The sequence below is a fragment of the Nilaparvata lugens genome, chromosome 6, assembly GCF_014356525.2.
Source record: "Nilaparvata lugens isolate BPH chromosome 6, ASM1435652v1, whole genome shotgun sequence".
Taxonomy (NCBI): Eukaryota; Metazoa; Arthropoda; class Insecta; order Hemiptera; family Delphacidae; genus Nilaparvata; species Nilaparvata lugens.
Window position 1 is genome coordinate 10827642 of NC_052509.1, and position 23556 is coordinate 10851197.

The 23556-nt window shown below is 36.1% G+C and overlaps 1 protein-coding gene across 1 annotated transcript in view; it reads right to left on the reverse strand.

Annotated features, from left to right (window-relative positions):
- LOC111063319 (laminin-like protein lam-2) overlaps positions 1-23556 on the reverse strand; it is a 132509-nt gene that overhangs the window by 55465 nt on the left and 53488 nt on the right. Inside the window, exon 2 of the mRNA XM_039430083.1 lies at positions 10845-11130. Within this exon, the coding sequence (XP_039286017.1) occupies positions 10845-11130 (286 nt within the window). The remainder of the gene's footprint in view (positions 1-10844; positions 11131-23556) is intronic.

Sequence of the window (23556 nt, forward strand, 5' to 3'; positions counted from 1 at the left end):
TCGAGAGAGAGTGAGATATGGTGTGAGGGAATAGGATAAAGAGAGAGAGTAAGTAAGTGAGAGAGAGTGTGCGAGAGAGAAGAACAGGGCAGAGTGTGAATTGTTATTGTTTTGCAGAGCTATTGATTGAGAAAGCAGTGCACTAGAACAATGGAGAGGCTGGACCTTCATTGCTCAGGTATGTGCTAGCCGAACCGAAATTCAGAACTTGAAGCCTTCAGATAAGTTTCAAGTTTCGAGTTTCCAGAGTCGGCAAACCAAAGATAGGATTCAACCATGGAGAAGAGATATAATTTATTGTTATCTATTGCTATTATGCTATCAGTTTTTTATTTCATTCATCATCCCTCTGACCACCTATAGGTCCACGTCATGATGACAGTGGAGAAAGATAGGAGAACAACGTTGCCGATTCTCTGTTTTGTTGATGCCTTCTATAGACGGTAGCTGATACAGGTTTATTGATGTAATATTAACTGTTCAACAAGTAATTATACTTTTCAATAATTCCATAATGAATTTTCATGATTGAGATGAAACATTTTGTTAATTAATTATTAATTCTACATTGTTAAAAGACGGTCTGACAACAGAGCAAAGCGAGAAAGAGATAACGCTATCCGCTTTGTTGAATGATAGACGGATAGCAAACTATTGCTAATCAAACACTGCCATCATAACGTGGACCTCACTAAGGGGTATATGGATTCGTGGATCATTTGGAACATAAACGATCTATACCATGTTACCTTCTTATGCATTTTGTCTAGAGTAATACACAGACAAATACACATCTAAAACGTTGTATTATACAAAGATAACACAAAGTTAACGTCAAAACGTATTCGGATATACATCAATTACATTCTTTATTGATTGACACAATAAGTTCATCATTGAAATGATGGAGAGAGAAAAATAAGGTAACCTTGTGCTATTCCTCTCCCAAATTTAGATAAGGTTACACATAGTCCGAAAATAGGTCAAGTCATGAAGTATTATGTTCACAAAATGTTAAGTCCTTAATTATTCTTACAACGTTGATTTTCAAATTTAGATGCTTCAAAACCAAACATAGAATAATTTCACATTATTTTCACTGAAAAAGGAAATATTAACTTATATAATGCTGACCCACAACTTTGGTAAGACCCATAAATTTCATTCATTCTATTCAAAGTCAAGTTCTGTTTCTTACATTCATTTTATTTATTATTTCAATTTATTCATTTACAATGCGAATGAAACTAATGTAATAACATTGGTGGATGAAATAATAAAGGTAGTCCTTGTGCTATTTTTATTCCAAATTTATAGGTGACAAAGTCCAAGATAAGGTTATAATTTCACGTGTACAATTTTTATTAAACTTTAGTCCAAAACAAAACTTTAAAACTATAAATTTTGAATTTAGATGGCTTGAATTATTGATAAATTAATTAGAAATATTCCACTCAATTACCAATTTTAACGAATAATATTGAGTTATTTGAGAAAATTTGGAACTATTCAAGAAACACAAACTCGTAAACACTAAAGCTCAGCTGACTGACCTTTATCTATAAAAACGTTATATAAAGTTATAGTGAAATTGTTATTTCAAACATAGTTGACTGTATGGAGATATATTTTCAATGTATAAACATGAAGTTGACGTCAAAATTTAGTTGAATATATAGCCTAGCAGAGACATTTCAAACACAGTTGAAAATATAGTGATAATTATATTGTATAAAAATGTATAGTAATAGAGCAAAATATAGTTGAAAACATAGTGATAATTCAGTGAAACGTTAAATAACGTTATAGTTTTGACATTCAATATGATGAATAACCAGGCAACAGATCAATATCAAGAGACCGAACCGGTACAACAAATTATTGTTTCTCGATACATTCGACAGGCGTTGATTTATTACTAGTTGACGGCGTTAATTATTGGGTTAACCGTTGATTTAGCATCAGATAACCGGTGCTATGATACACAACTAGTTGAATGTTGAAACTATCGCCCCCAATCTAACAACGGGATGGTAAATGTCAAAGAAAGTGAGAAAACAGATTTCGAAAATAGTTACTAAGGACCTGTTCTAGAGTTTTTTAGAGCGAATTGTTACAAACTACTCTGGTGAAAGGATATTTCAAAGTTGGAGTTCAACTATGGTGAATTTAATTATTCATTATAGCTCCTAGAAAAAGAACTACTCTAGTGAAGCCCATTAATCTAGTGATTAAAATTGGTGTTGTCATCCTTGTTTATCATTCCACAAAGCAGATAGTGGTATCCTTTCTACCTCCGCAACGTTGCCAGATAGTTCTCCAACAATGTAGAAATATAATTAATTAACGGATTAATTATTTGATCTCAAATTATTATAAAATTTATTATTAAATCATTGGAAAAAAATATATTTTCTTGACGAATAAATTAAATGGTTCATTTTTAACAAGAATTAACAGTTGATATTACATCACATATACCGGTATCAGTTATGTGCCAAAATTTATTTATTTTTTCGAAATTATAACTTTTCCAAGATAAAATTTTATTAGAGTGCTGGATTAACGTTGTGATTTTCTCACGGTATCGGAGTAGTTTCATGATGTCATTCCGCACATTACGTAATTAAATTCTGATATTCCCTCTATTGTTTTCAAACGTTTTCCTAGAGTACTTGGAATTGTTGTAAACGCAAAATCATCATAAAAATCAGTTGAACGTCCATTCTGTTGCTGAGTCTGCTACTTTGATCGAGGGAATTTTCCTGTATTCTGTCTTTGTTAGTTGTATTCATTTCTCGTTCTATTGAGGGAAATTATTGTCGTCCCCACCACGTCCTTTGTAATTTGGTATTTTTCAATGCATAATAGTACCAGCCCTGATACCTATTTTTGAGCCTGGTTCGGTCGACTTGGAGACCTGAACAAGAGACCGCTTTTATCTTCTATAGAGTACAGACATGTTTTCTGAGCTTAATTTATTATTTATTGACCTGATTCAATAATGTCTTTTCCAGACAGTTTTTCGTTCTCTCCTGGAGACTAAAATTATATTATTGGGAAACATTTATCCCACCAGTTTTGTGTGTGTGTATTCTTGAATACTCATTCGAGGATCGTGCTGTAAATATGCCTTGCTGTCAAACGAGGGCTTACGAATTCGCCGACCGAGATGGCCGGTGATATCGGACATCTGACATTGCCGTGCGGGGCTGAAAGACGATCTTCGATCTGACGCCACTAGCCCGATGCCTGGAGGCCATCACCCTTCATCATCACCCATCACCCTTTGGACACCGGACTCGAGGACGACAGATCTTAGATAAGTACTTGATACCCCCCACTACAATATCAGATGTGCCCCGTAAATTTGGTCTCTTAAAGACACGAGTATTTGGTCTCATAAAGACGTATTATATTTGGTCTCTTAAAGACGTATTATGTTTGGTAGACGTATTAAAGACGTTTTAAAGACGTATTATACTTGGTCTCTTAAAGACAGATTGATTATTCGATTATTCATGTAAAGATGTATTTTGTAATATTCTCTATTTTATTCTCATTATTATAAGAGCAGTCAGTCAACCGCATATCTATGTTTTTAATTCCAAGACCCTCGAACCACTAGAATTAGGATCACATTATTGATCAGATAAAAAATCCGCAGATCTCAGGGTCTAGCACAATTTCAACAACTAAGCCTTCTCCGACAAAATCATTTGTCACCAGGAGATTGGCATAGTTATCCTTTATAGAAGGCAGTGGCAAGGCAGAGAATCAGCAACGCTGATCTCCTATATTTCTCCATCATTCCACTCAGCTTTTTCCACTCCAGGAGCTCCACGGTATATGAATTATAATTACTTATCAATACCGTAAACATAAAAAAATTATGATTTGATGCATTACTATAGTGAGGTTCACGTTATAATAGTGTAGGAAGATAGGAAAACAGCGTTGCCGATATTTTGCCTTGCCCCTGCTTTGTATAGAATATAGTTGATACCGGTATATCTGATGTGATATTAACTGTTCATTCTTGTTGAAATATTCAATTATACTCTACGCGTCAGGAAAATAATATATTATTCAATGATTCAATATTTAATTACCTTAACTGAGATTTGATATTCTGTTATATAATCACATTTCAACATTGTAAGAGACGATCTGGTAACGATGAGGAGATAGAAAACGATAGCACCATCTTCTTTGTCGAATGATAGACAAGGATAGCATCAATATTAAATTTCAATCAAATACAGCAATTATAACGAGGACCTCACAACAGTAGAGGAGTCTTTCCAAGTGAAAATTGAACTATTAATTATTATAATTATTATTCATAATAGACCAGAGATTTGCAAGTCATGAGAAAGGTTCCCATGTATCAGAATAAATTATACAAATGATGATAAAGTATTATAAATGAATAACAAGAAAATGAACAACAATTTTCCGTTCAAGAAGCAACGTCACAGCCAACTTGTGAAGAAGTGAGATGCCATTTTAAGTCAAAGTTAATTTCTCAGTTGAGTTGTCAAGTCCGACATAATATTTATAAGCTCTCGAAGTCCAACAACCACAATGACGTAGGTTATTATTGAGCTGTAATTTGAAGAATACAGACATCTAAACGAGATGTTTAGTTGTGCCCTACAGCAAGTAGTGTGTTGAAAATAGGATGAAATAGGAGCTTGGAGAAGATGTTGCAGTACAAGAGGCAGAAGAAGGATGGAAAAATAAAATGAAAAAACAAAGGAGAGGAAATAAAGAGTTGTAATAAGGAGGGGAAACTGGAGAGACTCTAGTGAGAAGATTTAAAAATGGAAAATAGGAAGAATGAAAAAGAAGACGATGGAGAAGAAGGAGATAAAAAAGCGGGGTAGAGGAGGAGAAGAAGGAGAAGATGGAGAGAATGGAGGAGGAGATAAAGAAGAAGGAGGAGAGGAAAAAGAAGAAGAAGAAGAGAAAGGAGAAGAAGGAAGAGAAGGGAGAATGAGAAGAAAAAGAAGTGGAAGTAGACAATTGAAATGAATAAGGTAGACATAAAAAATATATTATGAATCAGGAGAAGAGCATATCAAGAGAGTAAAGAGTATGAGAGAAGTAGAGGAAGGGAAAGAGGGAAAAGGCTGTTTGAGAATGAAAAGAGGTAGGAATAACGAGAGAAAAAAAGATTATAAATGTGGAAGAAATTGAGACCGTAAACTTGAAGACAGGAAGAACGGATAGCACTGAATAAGGGAATGGAGAATGAGAGGGATAGAAGAATAAGGGAGGAAGGAACAGATTGAAAATAGGAGAGAAAAGGAGAAGATGGAGAGAATGGAGGAGGAGATAATAAGAAGGAGGAGAGGAAAAAGAAGAAGAAGAAGAGAAAGGAGAAGAAGGAAGAGAAGGGAGAATGAGAAGAAAAAGAAGTGGAGGTAGACAATTGAAATGGATAAGGTGAACATAAAAAATATATGATGAAACAGGAGATGGAGTCGGAGAAGAGCATATCAAGAGAGTAAAGAGTATGAGAAAGGTAGAGGAAGGAAAAGGAAGATAAGGCTGTTTGAGAATGAAAAGAAGTAGGAATAACGAGGAAAAAAGATTATATATGTAGAAGAAATTGAGACCGTACACTTGAAAAGCACAGAAAGAGCGGATAACACTGAATAAGGGAATGACAAGGGTAGGGAGAATGAGAGGGATAGGAGAATAAGGGAGGAAGGAACAGATTGAAAATAGGAGAGAAAAGGAGAAGTAGAAGTAGAAGGAGGATGAAAAGGAAAAGGAAATTGGTAGAAGGAGGGAAAATAAGACATAATAAGAGGAGAACGGCAGAGTATCGAGAGAAACACAGATGGTCAGAATTATGAATAAGAGGGAGAAGTAGCGAAAAGAGAAGAAGAAGAAGAAGAAGAAGAAGAAGAAGAAGAAGAAGAAGAAGAAGGAGGAGAAGAAGAAGAAGAGAAGAAGAAGAAGAATAAAAAAATAGAAAACGAAGAGATATAAAAATGAATTAAATGGGAAGAACGCTTAGTTTCCATTATCGCTTGCAAACGGAAAGAGTAGGCAATACTCTCATCTCTCTATCACATCTCCGCGGACGGAAATAACCAACTTTATGTCAGGGTTACACCACACACCCATACACACACATACACACTCACACAAACACATTCACATATCCAAACACTTTGAAATGAAGAGCCATAAACAGAGACAAGCACTCCCGCACGCGTATGCACGCTAAAACGCCCGCTGTGTGGGTGGATGGGTTCCCAACATATTATTACTATTTTTGAAAATGGGCTCCCCCACAATTCCATTCTAAATTCGAACTACTGTACTACTGTTTCTGTTCTGTATTGTTGTCAGGCTTTGGGGTGAGTGTCCCGGGCAATTTTGGAAAACGATTTTGTGTTTCAAACAAACAAGTTTGTTTTAAATTTTAGGCTACACAGTTTTAATATTATTATTATGTTGATTGTTTTTTTTTTGAGGTTAAGACTTACATGAGCGCTGGGCTTGTGCGTGGGTTATGAGGCGGATGATAATGAGAGATGAATGGACTAACGATTTCAGGTGGGGTCCGAACCACCTGGCTTCGATCTTGCTTCATATCAATAGTCTAGCCTACAATGAACTAGCTTTCAGCAGATATTGCAAGGGTTAACCAATCGATGAGAATAGGTAACCTTATAGATATCCCATTACTGCACATAGATAATGATTGTAATAATAATTCAGAGATGTATTCTGAAGTTATGTTTTTGGAATTGGTTTGTATAATTCTGTTCCTAGATAGCGACATTCACTCAGCAGCAAATTCCGTTTTGGCCAATCAGATAGCGTGAAAGATAAAGAGTAACAGGGCACTTCCAATCCATGGAGATCTTCTGGATTTGGGTGATCGGTTGAAGTCAAGGCATCCTCCCATGCGCATGGCAGAGCAACTGAGCGATGAAAATTTTCCCATGAGAGCAAGCTGGGAGGAAGAGTGGATGGAAAAAACCCCCCTCAGCATCTGCTTTAGGTACTCAGTTGGTGTGAATGTGGCTGGATTTGAACTGCCAAGACGGACGTGGGCGGCCCTCAACAGGGTTAGGACTGGCCACGGGAGATGCGGGGCCTCTCTTAATGACTGGGGCAGTTTACCTTCCCCTGCTTGTGATTGTGGAGAGGCTAGACAGACGCTGAAGCACATAATCGGAAATTGTAATATACGTGCCTACCAAGGCGATTTAAATGATTTTATTTCGGCTTCTCCACAATCAATACACTACCTTGACAACCTCGACATCAAAATTTAATATATTTACAATATCTTATTAACCTGACAACGGTCTCATGACCAGATTTTTTTTCTTTGACTACTTACCTATATGTTTGTGTGTGTCTATATATATGTGCCATACGCTAATAATAATAATAATAAGATAGCGTGAAATTTTGTTGGTTTAGCTAGGAGGCGTGGCCCGACCAATAGCGTTGCAGAACGAATTTAGAGGGTTTTTTCTCAAGTCAAGTTTGATTTGCCACATTCATAGTCACTAATATTCACAGTAGCTAAAGACACATGGATTTGTGTTCGTCCGATATTTTGTCGTCCATATAAATTTTATTGGATTAAAAACTGATGTTGTCAAGTTCCGTTTAATCTGATAGAATACATAAGTACGGCAAAATATCACAAACAAAAATCTATGTGTGTGTGCAGGGCTTTACGGTATAATTTGAAAAATGAATGAATTACTTTCTCAAAGAAAGTTTGAATAGATACTAGTTCCTAATAAAGTTCCTAATCCGATACTAGTATATAAAAAGGTTTTCAATAAAAGGATACTATGGCATCATCTTTTAACTATTTTGAGACCATACATTGTTCATTGTATTGTCCCAAAACTCTTGAATTTATTTTTGTAACTTAATTTTTCGATTGCAACCAAAAATTTGATCCATTCCGTTCCGCAAAATTTGACACATCCATCCATTCCATAAATATTTATAGGCTGCATTTTGGCACTATAGTTTATCAAGAGATTTATGGATTCAATAGGTTTATGGAGAGTTCTAGAAACGCATTTCTCATGTTTATCGATTCAATAAAGTTATTGAATGGATAAACAGTTGTGAAAACACAAATTTTTAATTATCAATTGTGGTGACAATTTCAATTTGTCTTTTCATTATGGAAAAGTACCACAACACCACTCACAACACAACTGTCAGTATAAACAGTTTATGGAACGACTAAGAAACCGGGAATTAATAACGGATGAACACTCAGAATCTTAGACACCTCTCCGTAACTCTTCCACCTCATTGAAGAAACTCAATATTTTCACCGTTTAATAATCACAAAATACTCAAAAAACCGTTTCAAAGGTCTCAGTACACATGTAAGACTCTGAGTAATCCGAAAACGTGATGATTATTCATGAAAGTAATCATATTCAAACATGAACTTAGGTGCACCTCACAGCGGGACTTGCCTTTAATAATATTTAATGCAGCTTCCTCAACTCATGCCTTGAATAATAACACCGATTCATCACACAAACCCTGTATGTTTATCCACGGTTTATTACTGCTACATTCAAATCAATTAAGTACATTGAAACTTTGAATTAATTTCGAAGTTTAATTTTGTTTGAGCTTCTTATCCAGTGTAGAAGTGATAGGAGGTTCCGTGTAAAAATTGAGTATACAGCTCAGTGTTCAATCATGAATTATTCATCAATTTGATGGCAGATTATCTGCAATTATATTGGATTATTTCTAAAAGTGAATTCTGCAACGGGAATAATTGATAATTGAGTGTGTTTTGCGTTAATCGATAATGGATTTTTGATTGAGGCTGTTCAGTTGAGTGTATACTAGTACTATAATGTTTTAATACCTAATTATTTCAGGAAATATGGATGGGTTTTATAGATTTTGCATGCAAAAAGGATTTTTCAAACTTTGATCCATCAGTAAGTACATCGCCACCTAATATTACACATTCTCTTGACAATAAAAAGGGAGATGCAGAATGAGAGAATATTAATAACTATAGTGAGGTCCCCTTTATAATGGCAGTGTTAGTTTAGCAATGTTATTGCTATCCTTGTCTATCATTCAACAAAGCGGATAGCGCTATCTCTTCCTCAATTTGCTCTGTTGCCAGATTGTCTTTCAACAATGTAGAATTTATAATTTTATTCAACAAAATATTTCATCTTAATCATGAAAATTCATTATTGAATTATTGAAGAATATAATTGATTATTTTAAACGAGAAATGAACAGTTAATATTACATCAATAAACCTGTATCAGCTACCGTCTATAGAAGGCATTGACAAGGCAGAGGATCGGCAACGTTGTTCTCCTATCTTTCTCCACTGCCATTACAATGTTGACCTCACTATAAAGAATAGGGGGACGGTTTCATGCGTTGTACAGGACTCTCGATTTTGAGCTGAGTGACAAGAAATACATTGGAAAGGACACCCAAATGTGGGTTATGAGGTGGATTTTCAAGGCAAGGGGTGAGCTAATCCATTTGAACTATAAACCTTGGGTAGTTAATGGGAACTATATTTGCTCGATGTGCAATCTGAAGGAGGCTGAGGATGAATTCCATTTCATTGCTCGATGCCCTTGTTTGAAGGAATGGAGGAAGAAATGTTTTGGTGTTATTGAACAATCAAGGGAAGAGTTTACTATGTACATGAACAGCAAAGATTGGAAGAAACTAGCCTCTTACTGTAGAGAAGCCTGGAATTACAGACATGTTCTCACCCAGGAATTTTATTGGTAGAGCTATCATTGGCTACTTTGTCGAGGCACTCACCACTTGATTTTTGGTATCATCTGTAATTGTTATTTTCTGCTCTCTTCAACATTCTGTTTATTTTAGTTCAAGCCTTGTTTCTTATTTTGAGTTGGTTTCCATTTGAGGATTCAACCCTTCTCATTGTATATTCACTCACGTTACTGACTAGATCATTATACTATACATTATATTGCTTACTGTGTGACTACTTGATTCATCATTATTTCGTATAATTTTTGTATTTTACTATACACTTGGATCATATTTATGTATTTTCCACAATCGCATGTTTTCCGACTTTCCGGCTGGCGATCGTGTGATCAAGCCGTAAATGTGTGTTTAATTATTGTGTATTTATAGTTTAATAGAGAATAAAAGCATTATTCTATTCTATAAAGAATAGGATCGGTGAATGGTATCAAGCAGTTAATAAATATTTAAATATTATGTCTTTCATTGGATTGAATCTTTATACCCAACTAGCATGTAACCCGTGCTACGCAAGGATCTAATATCAAAAACTTAAAAAACTGAAAACTTGTCCTACTGAAATCTTGAAGAATTTTAAATAGGCCTTTAACCATCCTCGGTGAATTAAGAATCTATATACAAGATTTCCAGTTAATCAGACCAGTAGTTCAGACGTGATGATGCGTCAATTGTGAATTTCTCATCCCGTACGTGTATGAAACAGTTCTTCACTTTATTATAATACAGATATACGCGCCTCCAACACGCTCCGCAATCGCTCCGATCATGAAATGTTACACGCTCTTCTCGCGTTCCACTCTTGCTCACCGGTCGATCATCAATCGATCAGCTTGAGTGACGTTCAATTGCGGAGCAGAGAGGAAGTCTGTACGCACCTTTATAGATTATTATATTTTTAAATGAATAAATACTTCGAAATAGATGGAACAATGAAATAAATAATGCAACTGTAGTTAAAATATCAAAAGGGACAGTATTGAGCATAGTCCTGTTGTGCCTTCTCATATAATTGTAATACAGTAATTATAAAATAAACTTACCCAAATTCAACGTGAGGTTAACTTGATGCGGCCACTGTATATCCTCTATGATAGTGTCGGACTGCCACCAGGTGACATTCTTGTCACTGTGTTTATCGGTGAGGTAGGAGGCCGGGTGACTGTTTTCGTAGCACATTTGACACGTCTTGCGTTGTGACGAGTGCGTGGAGGGTGCTCCATACGAGGAGTACGAGTGGCAGAACTCCGTCGGACCGTTCTGACCGCAGGTGTTCGTGGCGATCACCGTTTTGCCGAACGCCGCGTTCTGGAACTGGGGGATACAGCGCTGGAACAAGAAAAAAAAATAGATAAATTTATTGAGTGGGAGAAAATTGATTGAGGGTCTGTTGGTGTGAGAAGAGTATAGAGAAATTGAATCAAACAAAATAAAAAAAAACTTTACAAAAATGTAACCTCGGCAAATGTAAATGTGTAGGCCTAAATGAGTGTAAATATGTAGGTAGAAATGGAAATAGGTTTTTAAGATAGCTGGATTTCCAGATAGCATAGATTTCATCCTAAAACATCACTTCAACATGCAGAAAAATAATTCTTGAAAAAATTCTAATTTATAACAACAAAAGGAGAGGTGTCAACATTAGATTTCTAGTATGCACTAAAATAAACTTTAATATGAAATTCACATCAGAGCATATAAATGTGGGAATGAGAATAGCTTTCATAGTTTGCTAAAAAATTATGAGGTACGCGGAAAATAGATCTTGTGGCTATTCATCCATCCTATACTATTAAACGAACAATTTCTGTTTATATGTTTAGATTTTTGTATTTCACCGGATCTCGAAAACGGCTCTAACGATTCTCACGAAATTAAGAACATAGTAGGTTTATAATATAGAAATTCGATTGCACTAGGTCTCATCCCTGGGAAAACTTGCTGAAGGACATTAGAAGGATAACTATTTGTCTGTTGATGATGAAAGTGAGTGAGCGAGTTTTATGTGTGTGGACTGTGTCACAATTATGGCTCAGCTGTTGAAATTTTGTAATCATTCAATCAGGTACTTGATTTACAATCTTGATTGATTCCAGTAGAACCACTTTTTGAAATGGTCTTCTCTGATTTGGTTCACGTGAAATTAATCAGGATTAAAATTTAACCATCTTTTGTGCAACCGGGCCTTTGTGAGGGAAATTTTTGCATTCCTCTGGGAATTAATTTCAATTCACTATGATTACATAGAACATTTCTGTATGAACTAAGAAAATATTTTTATAATTTCTTCTTTCGTAATAAATTTCTTATGCTTTTCTACTCCAGAGCGAAGCTCGGAACACGATATTACTATAATAAAGTAGAGAACTGGCTTATACGCGTACGAGATGGGAAAAATAAGTCTAAACTACTGGACTGAAATTAACTTGAAATTTTGCATATAGATTCTTAATAAACCAAGAATGGTTCTAGGCCTACTTCAAACTCTTCAAGATTCCACTCGGTCAAGTTTTCAGTTTGTCAAGTTTTACAATATACCCTTGCGGAGCTCGAGTTACCTGCCAGTACATAATTAAAGAGATCTAAGCTAATCTTTCTCTCTCACAACCTATCTCTCGCTATCACTCCCTCTCGCTCTCTCTCACATCCACTTACTCTCACTCTCTAAACTCTCTTTTCAACTCCACCACATTCTCTACAACAGTGAATCATTTCACTAAAGCCTGGTTTTCACTAGTAGAGTTAGTGGTCGAGGAACTGGCATACTAGCTCTACCGAGCTAACTCTACTCTTATTACTTGGTCGACTAACTGTTCTCACAACAATATTGAGAATAGTAGGTAGAGTGTGTTGTCTAGTGAACAGAACTAACCTCAAAATGTCAATACTTTTCAATAAATTAACACTTGAACACTTATTAACACTTTAACTAGTAGTTCTGTGAACAGTAGACCTCACGCAGTATTCTCATCCACAAGTATCTGATTGAAACTATAGACCTTATGGAAATACAGCAATAGACTGGCTTCTTCACACATCTGTGTAATCACATGTCAGCTGATTTATGATTAATAATAATATTCTATAGTCTGATTTTTACTCTAATATTGGCGTATGAATGAGGCTCCTTTTTCCTTTTATATTATCCTTGAAATGCGAAATTTCCAAAAATCTTGTATATACGTCGACTCCCCAATTAAAAAAAGAACATACCTGTCAAATTTCATGAAAATCTATCACCGCGTTCGCCGTAAATGCGCAACATATAAACATTATTAAACATTCAAACATTTAAACATTGATAGAAATGCCAAACCGTCGACTTGAATCTTAGACCTCACTTCGCTCGGTCAATAAATTACTACTTTCAAAAAAAAAATACTTCTTCAACTTGATAGCCTACGGCACGACTCTACTCTACTAGCTCGAGACTGTTTTCATTAGCATAGTAGTGGTAGAGTAGAGTGAGAAGCGGTGGTGGGGGAAAGCAAGTGGTAGAGTACTAAGTCCACTCTACTCTACCAAAAACTTGTACTCTACCATGAACGTTTTCATTGGGAGAGTTCACAGGATAGTTAGTACTTGCCCAGGGAACTCTACCACTAACTCTACTAATGAAAGCCATGCTCAAATGATCCAATCCGACTATAAATTTACTGATTGTCAAATCCTACTATTCCCACACACTTTATCTTCCAATCCCAGTCTTAAATTCAGTGAAGTGTGCGAACGAATTACATTGACCTTTCATCACATTCTCATCCTGACTCAATTTGAATATCAAACGACTAAATTATGCAGTCTTCCTATTGAATGGATGCGCGAGCTTGACAACTCAATCGATACATCGAAATGACAACTATCGATAGGTCAGCTATCGACTCTTCAAATAAAACGAATGAATGGGTTCTATCCGATGATGGAATGTTTTTCTCACGCCTTGCTCTACGTTAAAAGTATGTGGAATAGCGTGTTTTGAATGACAAAGCATTTCCAATTTTTGAAAGAGACTGTACATTATACAAAATATAGCATAGAGCTGGATTTTTTGCGTAGTTAGCTGATCAAGAAGATGGAATTTCTAGAGGTTGGAATTTCATCATCAGCAAAAATTATCATAATAAATCATCATAGCTGATTCTGAGTCAATACAAAATGATACAGAAATATATAGTGAGGTCCACGTTATAATGACAGTGGAGAAAGATAGAATAACAACTTTGTCGATCCTCTGTCTTGACTATGCCTTCTATAGACGGTAGCTGATACAGGTTAATTGATGTGATATTAACTGTTCAATCTCGTTCAAAATAATCAATTATATTTTAAGCAAGATATTATATTTTTCAATAATTTCATTAATAGTTTCCACAATTAAAATAATTTTTTTTATTAATTCTACAGTGTTAAAAGGCGATCTGGCAACAGAGCAAAGCGAGAAAGAGATAGCGCTATCCGCTTTGTGGGATGAAAGACAAGGATAGCAATACCATTGCTAATCAAACACTGCTATTATAACGTGGACGTCACTATTATAGGTACAACTGATACAGAATCAATATAATTTTTTAATTTATTAACAGAGTTAAAAATCATTATAAATATAATGTTTTTGTGAAAAATATGCAACTTTTAACGTTCACTCCTTTCAAAAGCTATTCATTTTAATACAATAATATTGTATTAAATAGCACCCAAACCAGCAACTCAACTACTTCTGCTATAGTGAGGTCCACGTTATAATGGCATTGTTTGATTGGCAATGGTATTGCTATCCTTGTCTATCATTCAACAAAGCGGCTAGCGCTATCTCTTTCTCGCTCTGCTCTGTTGTCAGATCGTCTTTTAACAATATAGAACTGCTCTCATGACGACCTCCTCCAAAGCAACGACAAAGCCCTCCGGGTGGCTAAATTTTGGGAGCGAAATATATAGAAAAATAGAAGACTGGTGATCCTGGACACGGAAAGTAAGTAAGTAAGTAACTGATAATTCATTAACAAAATATTTCATCTTAATTATGAAAATTCATTATTGAGAAGTATAATTTCTTGCTTAATAAAATATATTTGATTATTTTAAACGAGAATGAACAGTTATTATATTACATCAATAAACCTGTATCAGCCACCGTCTATAGTAGGCATTGACAAGACAGAAGATCGGCAACGTTGTTCTGCTATCTTTCTCCACTTCCATTATAACGTGGACTCATTGTATATATATTTTCATGTGTCAGTAGTAAATAGGGATGGGCAATGTTGATATATAGTAGTAGTAACATAACAGGCCTAGCAAAGCTTAGCAAAATGTTAACACATATCAAGATTTATGCTGTCTTAAGCATAAATTAACGGCGTCAACACGATGCCAAGTGATGAAATGAATAATTTATTGCCTGCATACATTTCTCCTCCACTGTAGTTCGTGTATTTTAGCCGATGGCCACACAAAAATATTTTGCTTTGAAATGTCAGTGGTATTGAATAGTTTTCTTTTTATTGTACCAAGATCTAAAGGCTGTGCAAAATGCAAGAAATGAACTTTCTACTGGTGATATTTTTCAAAGTTTTTCGATTTGTATATCATCAAGCTATCAAAAAGAAAAAAGTTTTCTCAGAAAAAATTTCTTTCCGATCATTACTTTTTGAGATATGAGCGCCTGAAGTTTAAATTTTTGGGACAACATTTAAAATTCGGTATGAGATAGATCCATGCGACTTAGAGGATATCAGTTTTTGAGAAAGTTATTAAATTTACTAAAAATTACTAAAAATAACTTTTTGTTGAGTTATTTTTGTCATTTTTGGTAAATTGAATAACTTTCTCAAAAATTGATATTCTCAGAAAAATTTTGTTTCACTAGATCAACAATACCATGAAGAAATCTATCCTCTTAATCGCATGGATTTATCTCATACCGAATTTTAAATGTTCTGTCCCAAAAATTTAAACTTTAGGCGCTCACATCTCAAAAAGTAATGATCGGAAAAAATAATATTTTTCTGAGAAAACTTTTTCTATTTGATAGCTTGATGATATACAAATTGAAAAACTTTGAAAAATATCACCAGTAGAAAGTTTATTTTTAGCCTTTGCACAGCCTTAAGATTGATTCTTGTTTGAAATCTGTAGTTTTCGAGGTCGAAAATACTCTCCTGATATGCTTTGGACCTTCCCTAGCGGGAACTCACTGAGAAAATATATATGTAGTGAAATCAACATATATCAAATCTTTATTTAGTGTGTAGCTGGAATTAAGTGAGTTATCTTGTAATTTTTGTGTGGAAATAATGTGGCTTATTAAACTGCAGTGTGGATAAGTAAACTTTGATGAAGTGGAAAACGGTCGAAAAAAGAAGAAAATGGAGCAAAGATTAGAAAGATAAGGAGAGAATGTAAAATAAAGAGGATGGAACTAGTTTTTGCGATGATGTCCCACTCAGCGGTGGTCTAAGCACATCACAAGAAGGTTGACATTTTTGCACTCTTCTTCTTCTTCTTCTTCTTCTTCTTCTTCTTCTTCTTCTTCTCACCGTCATTACACGTCTCATCAACCCTGTCATCATAGGCTACACATTATTACACCTGTCTTCATAGGCTACACATTATTACACCTGAAAGTGATACTTGGCCGAGAAAAAATTGACTAAGTAATTAATATTCCTTACATACACTTCAATACTTCAATTTCAAATGAAGTTTCAGTTTAATTTCTTCACTCATCATTCAACTTTTATAATCTATTGTGATAGTTGTGTAAACTTTACTTTTCAATCTCTTTTTTCCAAGATACTATTCCAACATATTCCATTTCCATTTCTAGAAACTTCTATTACAAGGGTTTGCAGTAATATTCAAATTATAATATTACTCCCAAACATCATTCCTATGGTTAATCAGTTGATCTTGTGTTTGCCTTGCAAACCCTTGTGATAGAAGTTTCTAGAAATGGAAATGGAATATGTTAGTTAATTATTAAAATGTTAATTCAATTATTCACTTTTTCCACAATTAAATCGTACTGTTAAATGTTAATGTAAGTAATCATTTAGAATGTAGTATATAAATCAATAATTATAATACAATTAGGGCCGGTTTCCGAGCTGGGGATTTAGTTAAGTTCTAGAATTTAAACAGCTGGAGTCAGAAAATTGGCTTTCCGAACCGGGGCGTAGTCGCAGTTTCTATGACAATCTCTATTTTCTCATTTCTATAATTTATTATTGGAAATGTTTCTCCTTGAAGAAATGAAACATTCCTAAACGATTCAAAATAGCTGACTATTTTGACTCTATTTCATTCACTTTAAACTATTATCTTTCTATTTTCTGAAACTTTACACTATTCTCTCTCTATTTTATTTTGTGTTCAATTTTCTAGTTTTTTGAAATATAATTTAAAAGCGACTATGACTATCAGTATGGCTACGCCCCGTTTCGGAAAGCTGATTTTTTTTATTCCAGCTGTTCAAAGTCTAGAACTTAGCTAAATCCCGAGCTCGGAAACCGGCCTTAAAAGGTGCTGGTAGTTCTTTACAGATAACCTTTCATGGAGCCCCAGCAGAATACTTGAAAAAAATCGGCAAATCAATTTACAAACAAGATGGAAATCAATGAATGGGAAGAAAGAGATGAAAGACAGGAAACAGTAGAGACGTATGAATGAGTGAGAGAGTGAGTGGGAGAATGAATTAGTGAGAGAGGAGAAATAAAGAGAAATGAAAACATTCTTGACACTGCAAAAACCAAGCAGTGATATAGTCAGGAGGGTCAGGATTGAGAGATTGGTCTCTCCAATATGGCAATCTTGATAATGGACAATCACTGACCATTCAGACTTCCTGTCTGTGAAAAGAGGGGTTAGTGGAGAAGTTGGGTGACGAAGAAGAGGAGGGAGAAGAGAGAGGAGAGAAGAAGAAGAAGAAGAGAAGAAGAAGAAGAAGAAGAAGAAGAAGAAGAAGAAGAAGAAGAAGAAGAAGAAGAAGAAGAAGAAGAAGAGGAAGAAGGAGAAGAAGAAGAGGAAGAAGGAGAAGAAGGAGAAGAAGAAGAAGATAGCAGGAGGAAAAGAAGAGTAACTGTAGGTTGAGAAGATAATAAAGTTGAGAAGTCAAGAAGGGAGGAATGAGTGAAGGAGTGAGGAGGAGGAGACACAAAAAAGGAATGAGAGGAGAAGTAGAAGAGAAAGAAGTAGAAGGTGATGATGAAAAGAAGAAGTGGCAGTAGAGAAAGAGCAAGAATGTGTAGGAGGAGAAGTGAAAAATTATTTTTATTATGAAATGGACCTTGGTCACTCAACAAGCTTTTTGTCTCTATTATGATAAAGTTAGTTATTATTTATATTTTTGCATTCCCGTCTTTTAAGTAGTTCCATTCTAATTCTAGAATCTATTTCACGTTTTCTTGCTCTTTGCTTGTCTCTCCAGGTATCTGTGCATCAAGATACCAGCGCGACCACGTAATCAAAATTCAAAGTTTGAATGATCATTCAAATGGAAGTGTCACCATTTGGAAACACATGCTCTCGACTAGAGTCGAGTCTCTTCTCGACCTGAGTCGCGTAAGTGTCAACACATACTAAAGCTTCATTTACACTATGTAGATAGAGAGCTATATAGCAGAGCTATATGAAATTTGAGCTAAATATAGCTCTGTCAGCTATAGCTCTGCTGGATGTAGCTCTGCTATAAGTAGATTTAATGCTAATTTTATGTAGTAGAGCTATATGTAGCTCTGCTACATGTCAATTTTTACTTTCCTTGCCCTATTACTATAGGTAAGGAAAGTATTGCTTTCCGAAAAAAAGGTACCCCAATTTGAAAATTTCTATACGTTTCAAGTCCCCTGAGTCCAAAAAAGTGGTTTTTGGGTATTGGTCTGTATGTATATGTGTGTGTGTGTGTGTGTGTGTGTGTGTGTGTGTGTGTGGTGTTGTGTGTGTGTGTGTGTGTGTGTGTGTGTGTGTGGTGTGTGTGTGTGTGTGTGGTGTGTGTTGTGTGTGTGTGTGTGTGTGTGTGTGTGTGTGTGTGTGTGTGTGTGTGTGGTGGTGGTGTGTGTGGGTTGTTGTGTGTGTGTGTGTGTGTGTGGTGGTGTGTGTGTGGTGTGTGTTGTGTGTGTGTGTGTGTGTGTGTGTGTGTGTGTGTGTGTGTGTGTGGTGTGTGTGTGTGTGTGTGTGTGTGTGTGTTGTGTGTGTGTGTGTGTGTGTGTGTGTGGTGTGTGTGTGGTGGTGTGTGTTGTGTGTGTGTGTGTGTGTGTGTGTGGTGTGTGGTGTGTGTGTGTGTTGTGTTGGGTGTGTGTGTGTGTGTGTGTGTGTGTGTTGTGTGTGTGTGTGTGTGTGTGTTGTGTGTGTGTGTGGTGTGTGTGTGTGTGTGTGTGGTGTGTGTGTGTGTGGTGTGTGTGTGTGTGTGTGTGTTGTGTGTGTGGGTGTGTGTGGGTGTGTGGTGTGTGTGTGTGTGTGTGTGGTGTGTGTGTGTGTGTGGGGGGTGTGTGTGTGTGTGTGTGTGTGTGTGGTGGTGTGTGTGTGTGTGGGTGTGTGTGTGTGTGTGTGTGGTGTGTTGTGTGTGTGTGTGTGGTGTGGTGTGTGTGGTGTGTGTGTGTGTGTGTGTGTGTGTGTGTGTGTGTGGGTGTGTGTGTGTGTGGGTGTGTGTGTGTGTGTGTGTGTGTGTGTGTGTGTGTGTGTGGTGTGTGTGTGTGTGTGTGTGGGTGTGTGTGTGTGTGTGTGTGTGTGTGTGTGTGTGAATGAGTGTATGTGCGTCTGTGTACACGATGTCTCATCTCCCAATTAACGGAATGACTTGAAATTTGGAACTTAAGGTCCTTCCCCTATAAAAGGATCCGACACGAACAATTTCGATCAAATGCAATTTGAGATGGCGGCTAAAATGGCGAAAATGTTGTCAAAAACAGGGGTTTTCGCGATTTTCTCGAAAACGGCTCCAACGAATTTGATTGAATTTATACCTAATATAGTTATTGATAAGCTCTATTAACTGCAACAAGTCCTATATCTGTAAAACTTTCAGGAGCTCCGCCCCATCTATGCAAAGTTGGATTTCATATTCCCAATTATCAGGCTTCAGATACAATTTGAACAAAAAAATTGAGTGGAGAAGATTGAGCATGAAAATCTCTACAATTAATGTTCAGTAACATTTTCACCTAAAATTAAAAATAAGCTCGAAATTCCAGAAACTTCAATTGCAAACTGTTGATTCTATTAATCATCCACTATGAAGAGATAGCAGACCTCGTGTGTCCTGTCACCAGCTGGCTCAAATCTTTGAATAGTAGACTTGAGATGCGCGGGAACACTAGCATCCGGTGATCTATTTTCATAACTGCAAGGAAAGTTGTGTGAGTGCGCCACACCAGATTTTTGTTTATAGCAGAGCTAGATGTAGCTGTTCTGTCCTTGAAGGAAAGCTGCCGCAGCTGTTTATGCTGTTTGCAGCTGTTTGGTGCCTGCTCGGTTTACACCGGATATACTGTACTCTTCTGTTGCCAGAGTGCTAGTAGGTTACTGCGAAACTACTGTGATTTTTTCAGCACAGAGAAGGGGGAGAAGATATTGGATAATTTTGACTCTATTCCAGTCAAATTCACTCTCATTCCACTCAAATTGCACAATAATATTATATAAATCAGAGAGAAATGCTCGCAATGCGCAGTAACCTACGAGCACTCTGACAACAAATGAGTACAGTATATCTGGTGTAAACCTAGCAGGCACTGAACAGCTGCAAACAGCAGTAAACAGCTGCGGCAGCCTTCCTTCAAGGACAGAACAGCTACATCTAGCTCTACTATAAACAAAAATCTGGTGTGGCGCACTCACACAACTTTCCTTGCCGTTATGAAAATTGATCACCAGACGCTAGTGTTCCCGCGCATCTCAAGTCTACTACTATTCAAAGATCTGAGCCAGCTGGTGACAGGACAATAACGCTGGAGACACACGAGGTCTGCTATCTCTTCATAGTGAATCATTTAATAGAATCAACAGTTGCCAACAGTTTGCGAGCTTATTTTTAATTTCAGGTCAAAATGTTACTCGACATTAATTGTAGAGATTCTCATGCTCAATCTGTTCCACTCGGATTTTTTTTTAAATTGTATCTGAAGCCTGATAATTGAGAATCTAGAATCAAAATTTGCATAGATTGGGCGGAGCTCCTGAAATTTTTACAGATATAGGACTTGTGGCAGTTGATAGAGCTTATCAATGACTTCTTTAGGTATGAATTTGATCAAAATCGTGGAAGCCGTTTTCGAGAAAATCGCGAGAAACCCATTTTTTGACAACATTTTCGCCATTTTAGCCGCCATCTTGAATCGCATTTGATCGAAATTGTTCTTGTCGGATCCTTATAGTGTAAGGACCTTAAGTTCCAAATTACAAGTCATTCCGTTGATTGGGAGATGAGATATCGTGTACACATACGCACATACACTCATACACACACACACACACACATACAGACCAATACCCAAAAACCACTTTCTTGGACTCAGGGGACCTTGAAACGTATAGAAATTTACAAATTGGGTACCTTATTTTTTTCGGAAAGCAATACTTTCCTTACCTATGGTAATTGAAAGTAAAAATTGACATGTAGCAGAGCTGCATATAGTTCAGATTCTCTTTGATGTTAACAGAATAATTTGGATAGCTCATTTTCTGCTTTATAGCTGAGAAAATAGGCTTAAAACTGCTATACAGCAGGGCTATATAGCAGATTTTCAGTGCCACTTTTTAACAATAATTATGATATTGATATTGAATTATGATGATTAGATATTGAATTAAGCTTCTTTGAAGAGAATCTGGTGCACATGATAAAAGAGATGGTATCATGTGTTTCCCAAGTTCCAAGTTCGAATCTTTAAGAAAAAAGAAACATTTCTTCAAAAAGAAACATTTTGTTTCAACTTTGGTGTGAAAATAGCTCCACTCTCTGAACTCTCTACTATTTCCAAAACCAAAAACTAGAGTTTAGTGCACTTTCTTGAGATAACACTACATCCTCCACCAACATAGCTGCAAGGTACCATTCTCATGTTGTTAATGTTGTCATGATGTTGATGTTGTGTCAGCTGCTACCTGACAACACACGTTAGATATGCGATCATAGTTTAACGGCGGTTATTTGTCGGCCGGTCAGCTGATCTCTGATTAAGTGAGACACGGCGTCAAAATTAACCCAGCTCACTTTGTCCTGAGAGATGCATGCCGATAACCTATCAGGAGTTTGTATACCTGTATACATTATTTATTAATATATCCGCCTGGTAACTGGTTCTATGTGGTTATGATCCGTACCATGCGATAGTATATTTTCTGCATCAGTAAATTTTGTCTCTCCTTCTTCTTCTTCTTCTTCTTCTTCTTCTTCTTCTTCTTCTTCTTCTTTTTCTTCTTCTTCTTTTTCTTCTTCTTCTTTTTTTTTTCTTCTTCTTCTTCCTTCTTCCTTTCTTCTCTTTTCTTTTTTTCCCTTCATCTTCTTCTTCTTCTTCTTTTTTTCATATCTTCTTTTTTTTTTTTCTTCTTCTTCTTCTTCTTCCTTTTCTTTTCTTCTTCTTCTCTTTTCTTTCTTCTTCTCTCCTTTCTTTTTCCTTCTGTCCTTCTCCTCCTCCTACTCCTCGTCCTGCTCCTCTATCACTCGCTCCTCTCCGGTCTTCTGCTTCTTCACACTCTTTCACACATTCCTTCCTCTCTCAACCCCTTACTTTACTCCCTAACTCCTTCATCACAGAAAGAAGGATGAATCAGATTAATTCTCTTTCTATTCTCTTCTTTTCATTTCTCTCTAATGTTCTATGTGTAACATAACAGTAACACCTCTATTTTCGCTTACTTCATCACCTATCTTGATCTATGTTGGCTCCATATTATTGTAAAACTCTCAGTTCTGTAGGTTAATATGATTCATTATTATTATATATAACTCTTACTCTTAATTATGTTTTACTCTAGAACGTGAATTGAATACTGTTTTATTGACCGAGCGAAGTGAGGTCTAAGATTCAAGTCGACGGTTTGGCATTTCTCTTAATGTTTAAATGTTTATATGTTTTTATGTTGCGCATTTACGGCGAAACGCGGTAATAGATTTTCATGAAATTTGACAGGTATGTTCCTTTTTTAATTGCGCATCGACTTATATACAAGGTTTTTGGAAATTTTGCATTTCAAGGATAATATAAAAGGAAAACGGAGCCTCCTTCATACGCCGTTATCAGAGTAAAAATCAGACTATAGAATTATTCATCATAAATCAGCTGACAAGTGATTACACAGATGTGTGGAGAAGCCAGTCTATTACTGTATTTCCATAAGGTCTATAGTTTCAATCAGGTACTTGTGGATGAGAAGTACTGCGTGAGGTCTACTGTTCACAGAACTACTAGTTAAATACATAAATAGATAAATCTGAATCTGAATCTTTCTCACCATCAGTTTTCTCTATCCTTTCCATCAATTTCAATCTCTCTCACTCTCTCTCTTTCATAGTGTACCATAGATAAATAAGGAAATCTAATCTAATCTTTCTCTCTTAATTCACTCTTCTCTAGTCCTGCTACTCAAAACTCTTCTCGTTCTTTACATACCCATCTTCCTTTCCTTTTACTCTTTCTCATAATTTTCTCTCTCATTTCCCCCACTCACCACTGATTTCCTATATCTCTCGATCACCATTCCATTTAACTCTTCCTATTCATTCTCTCTCTCATCTTTCCTTTCAGGCCTAGCAAAGCA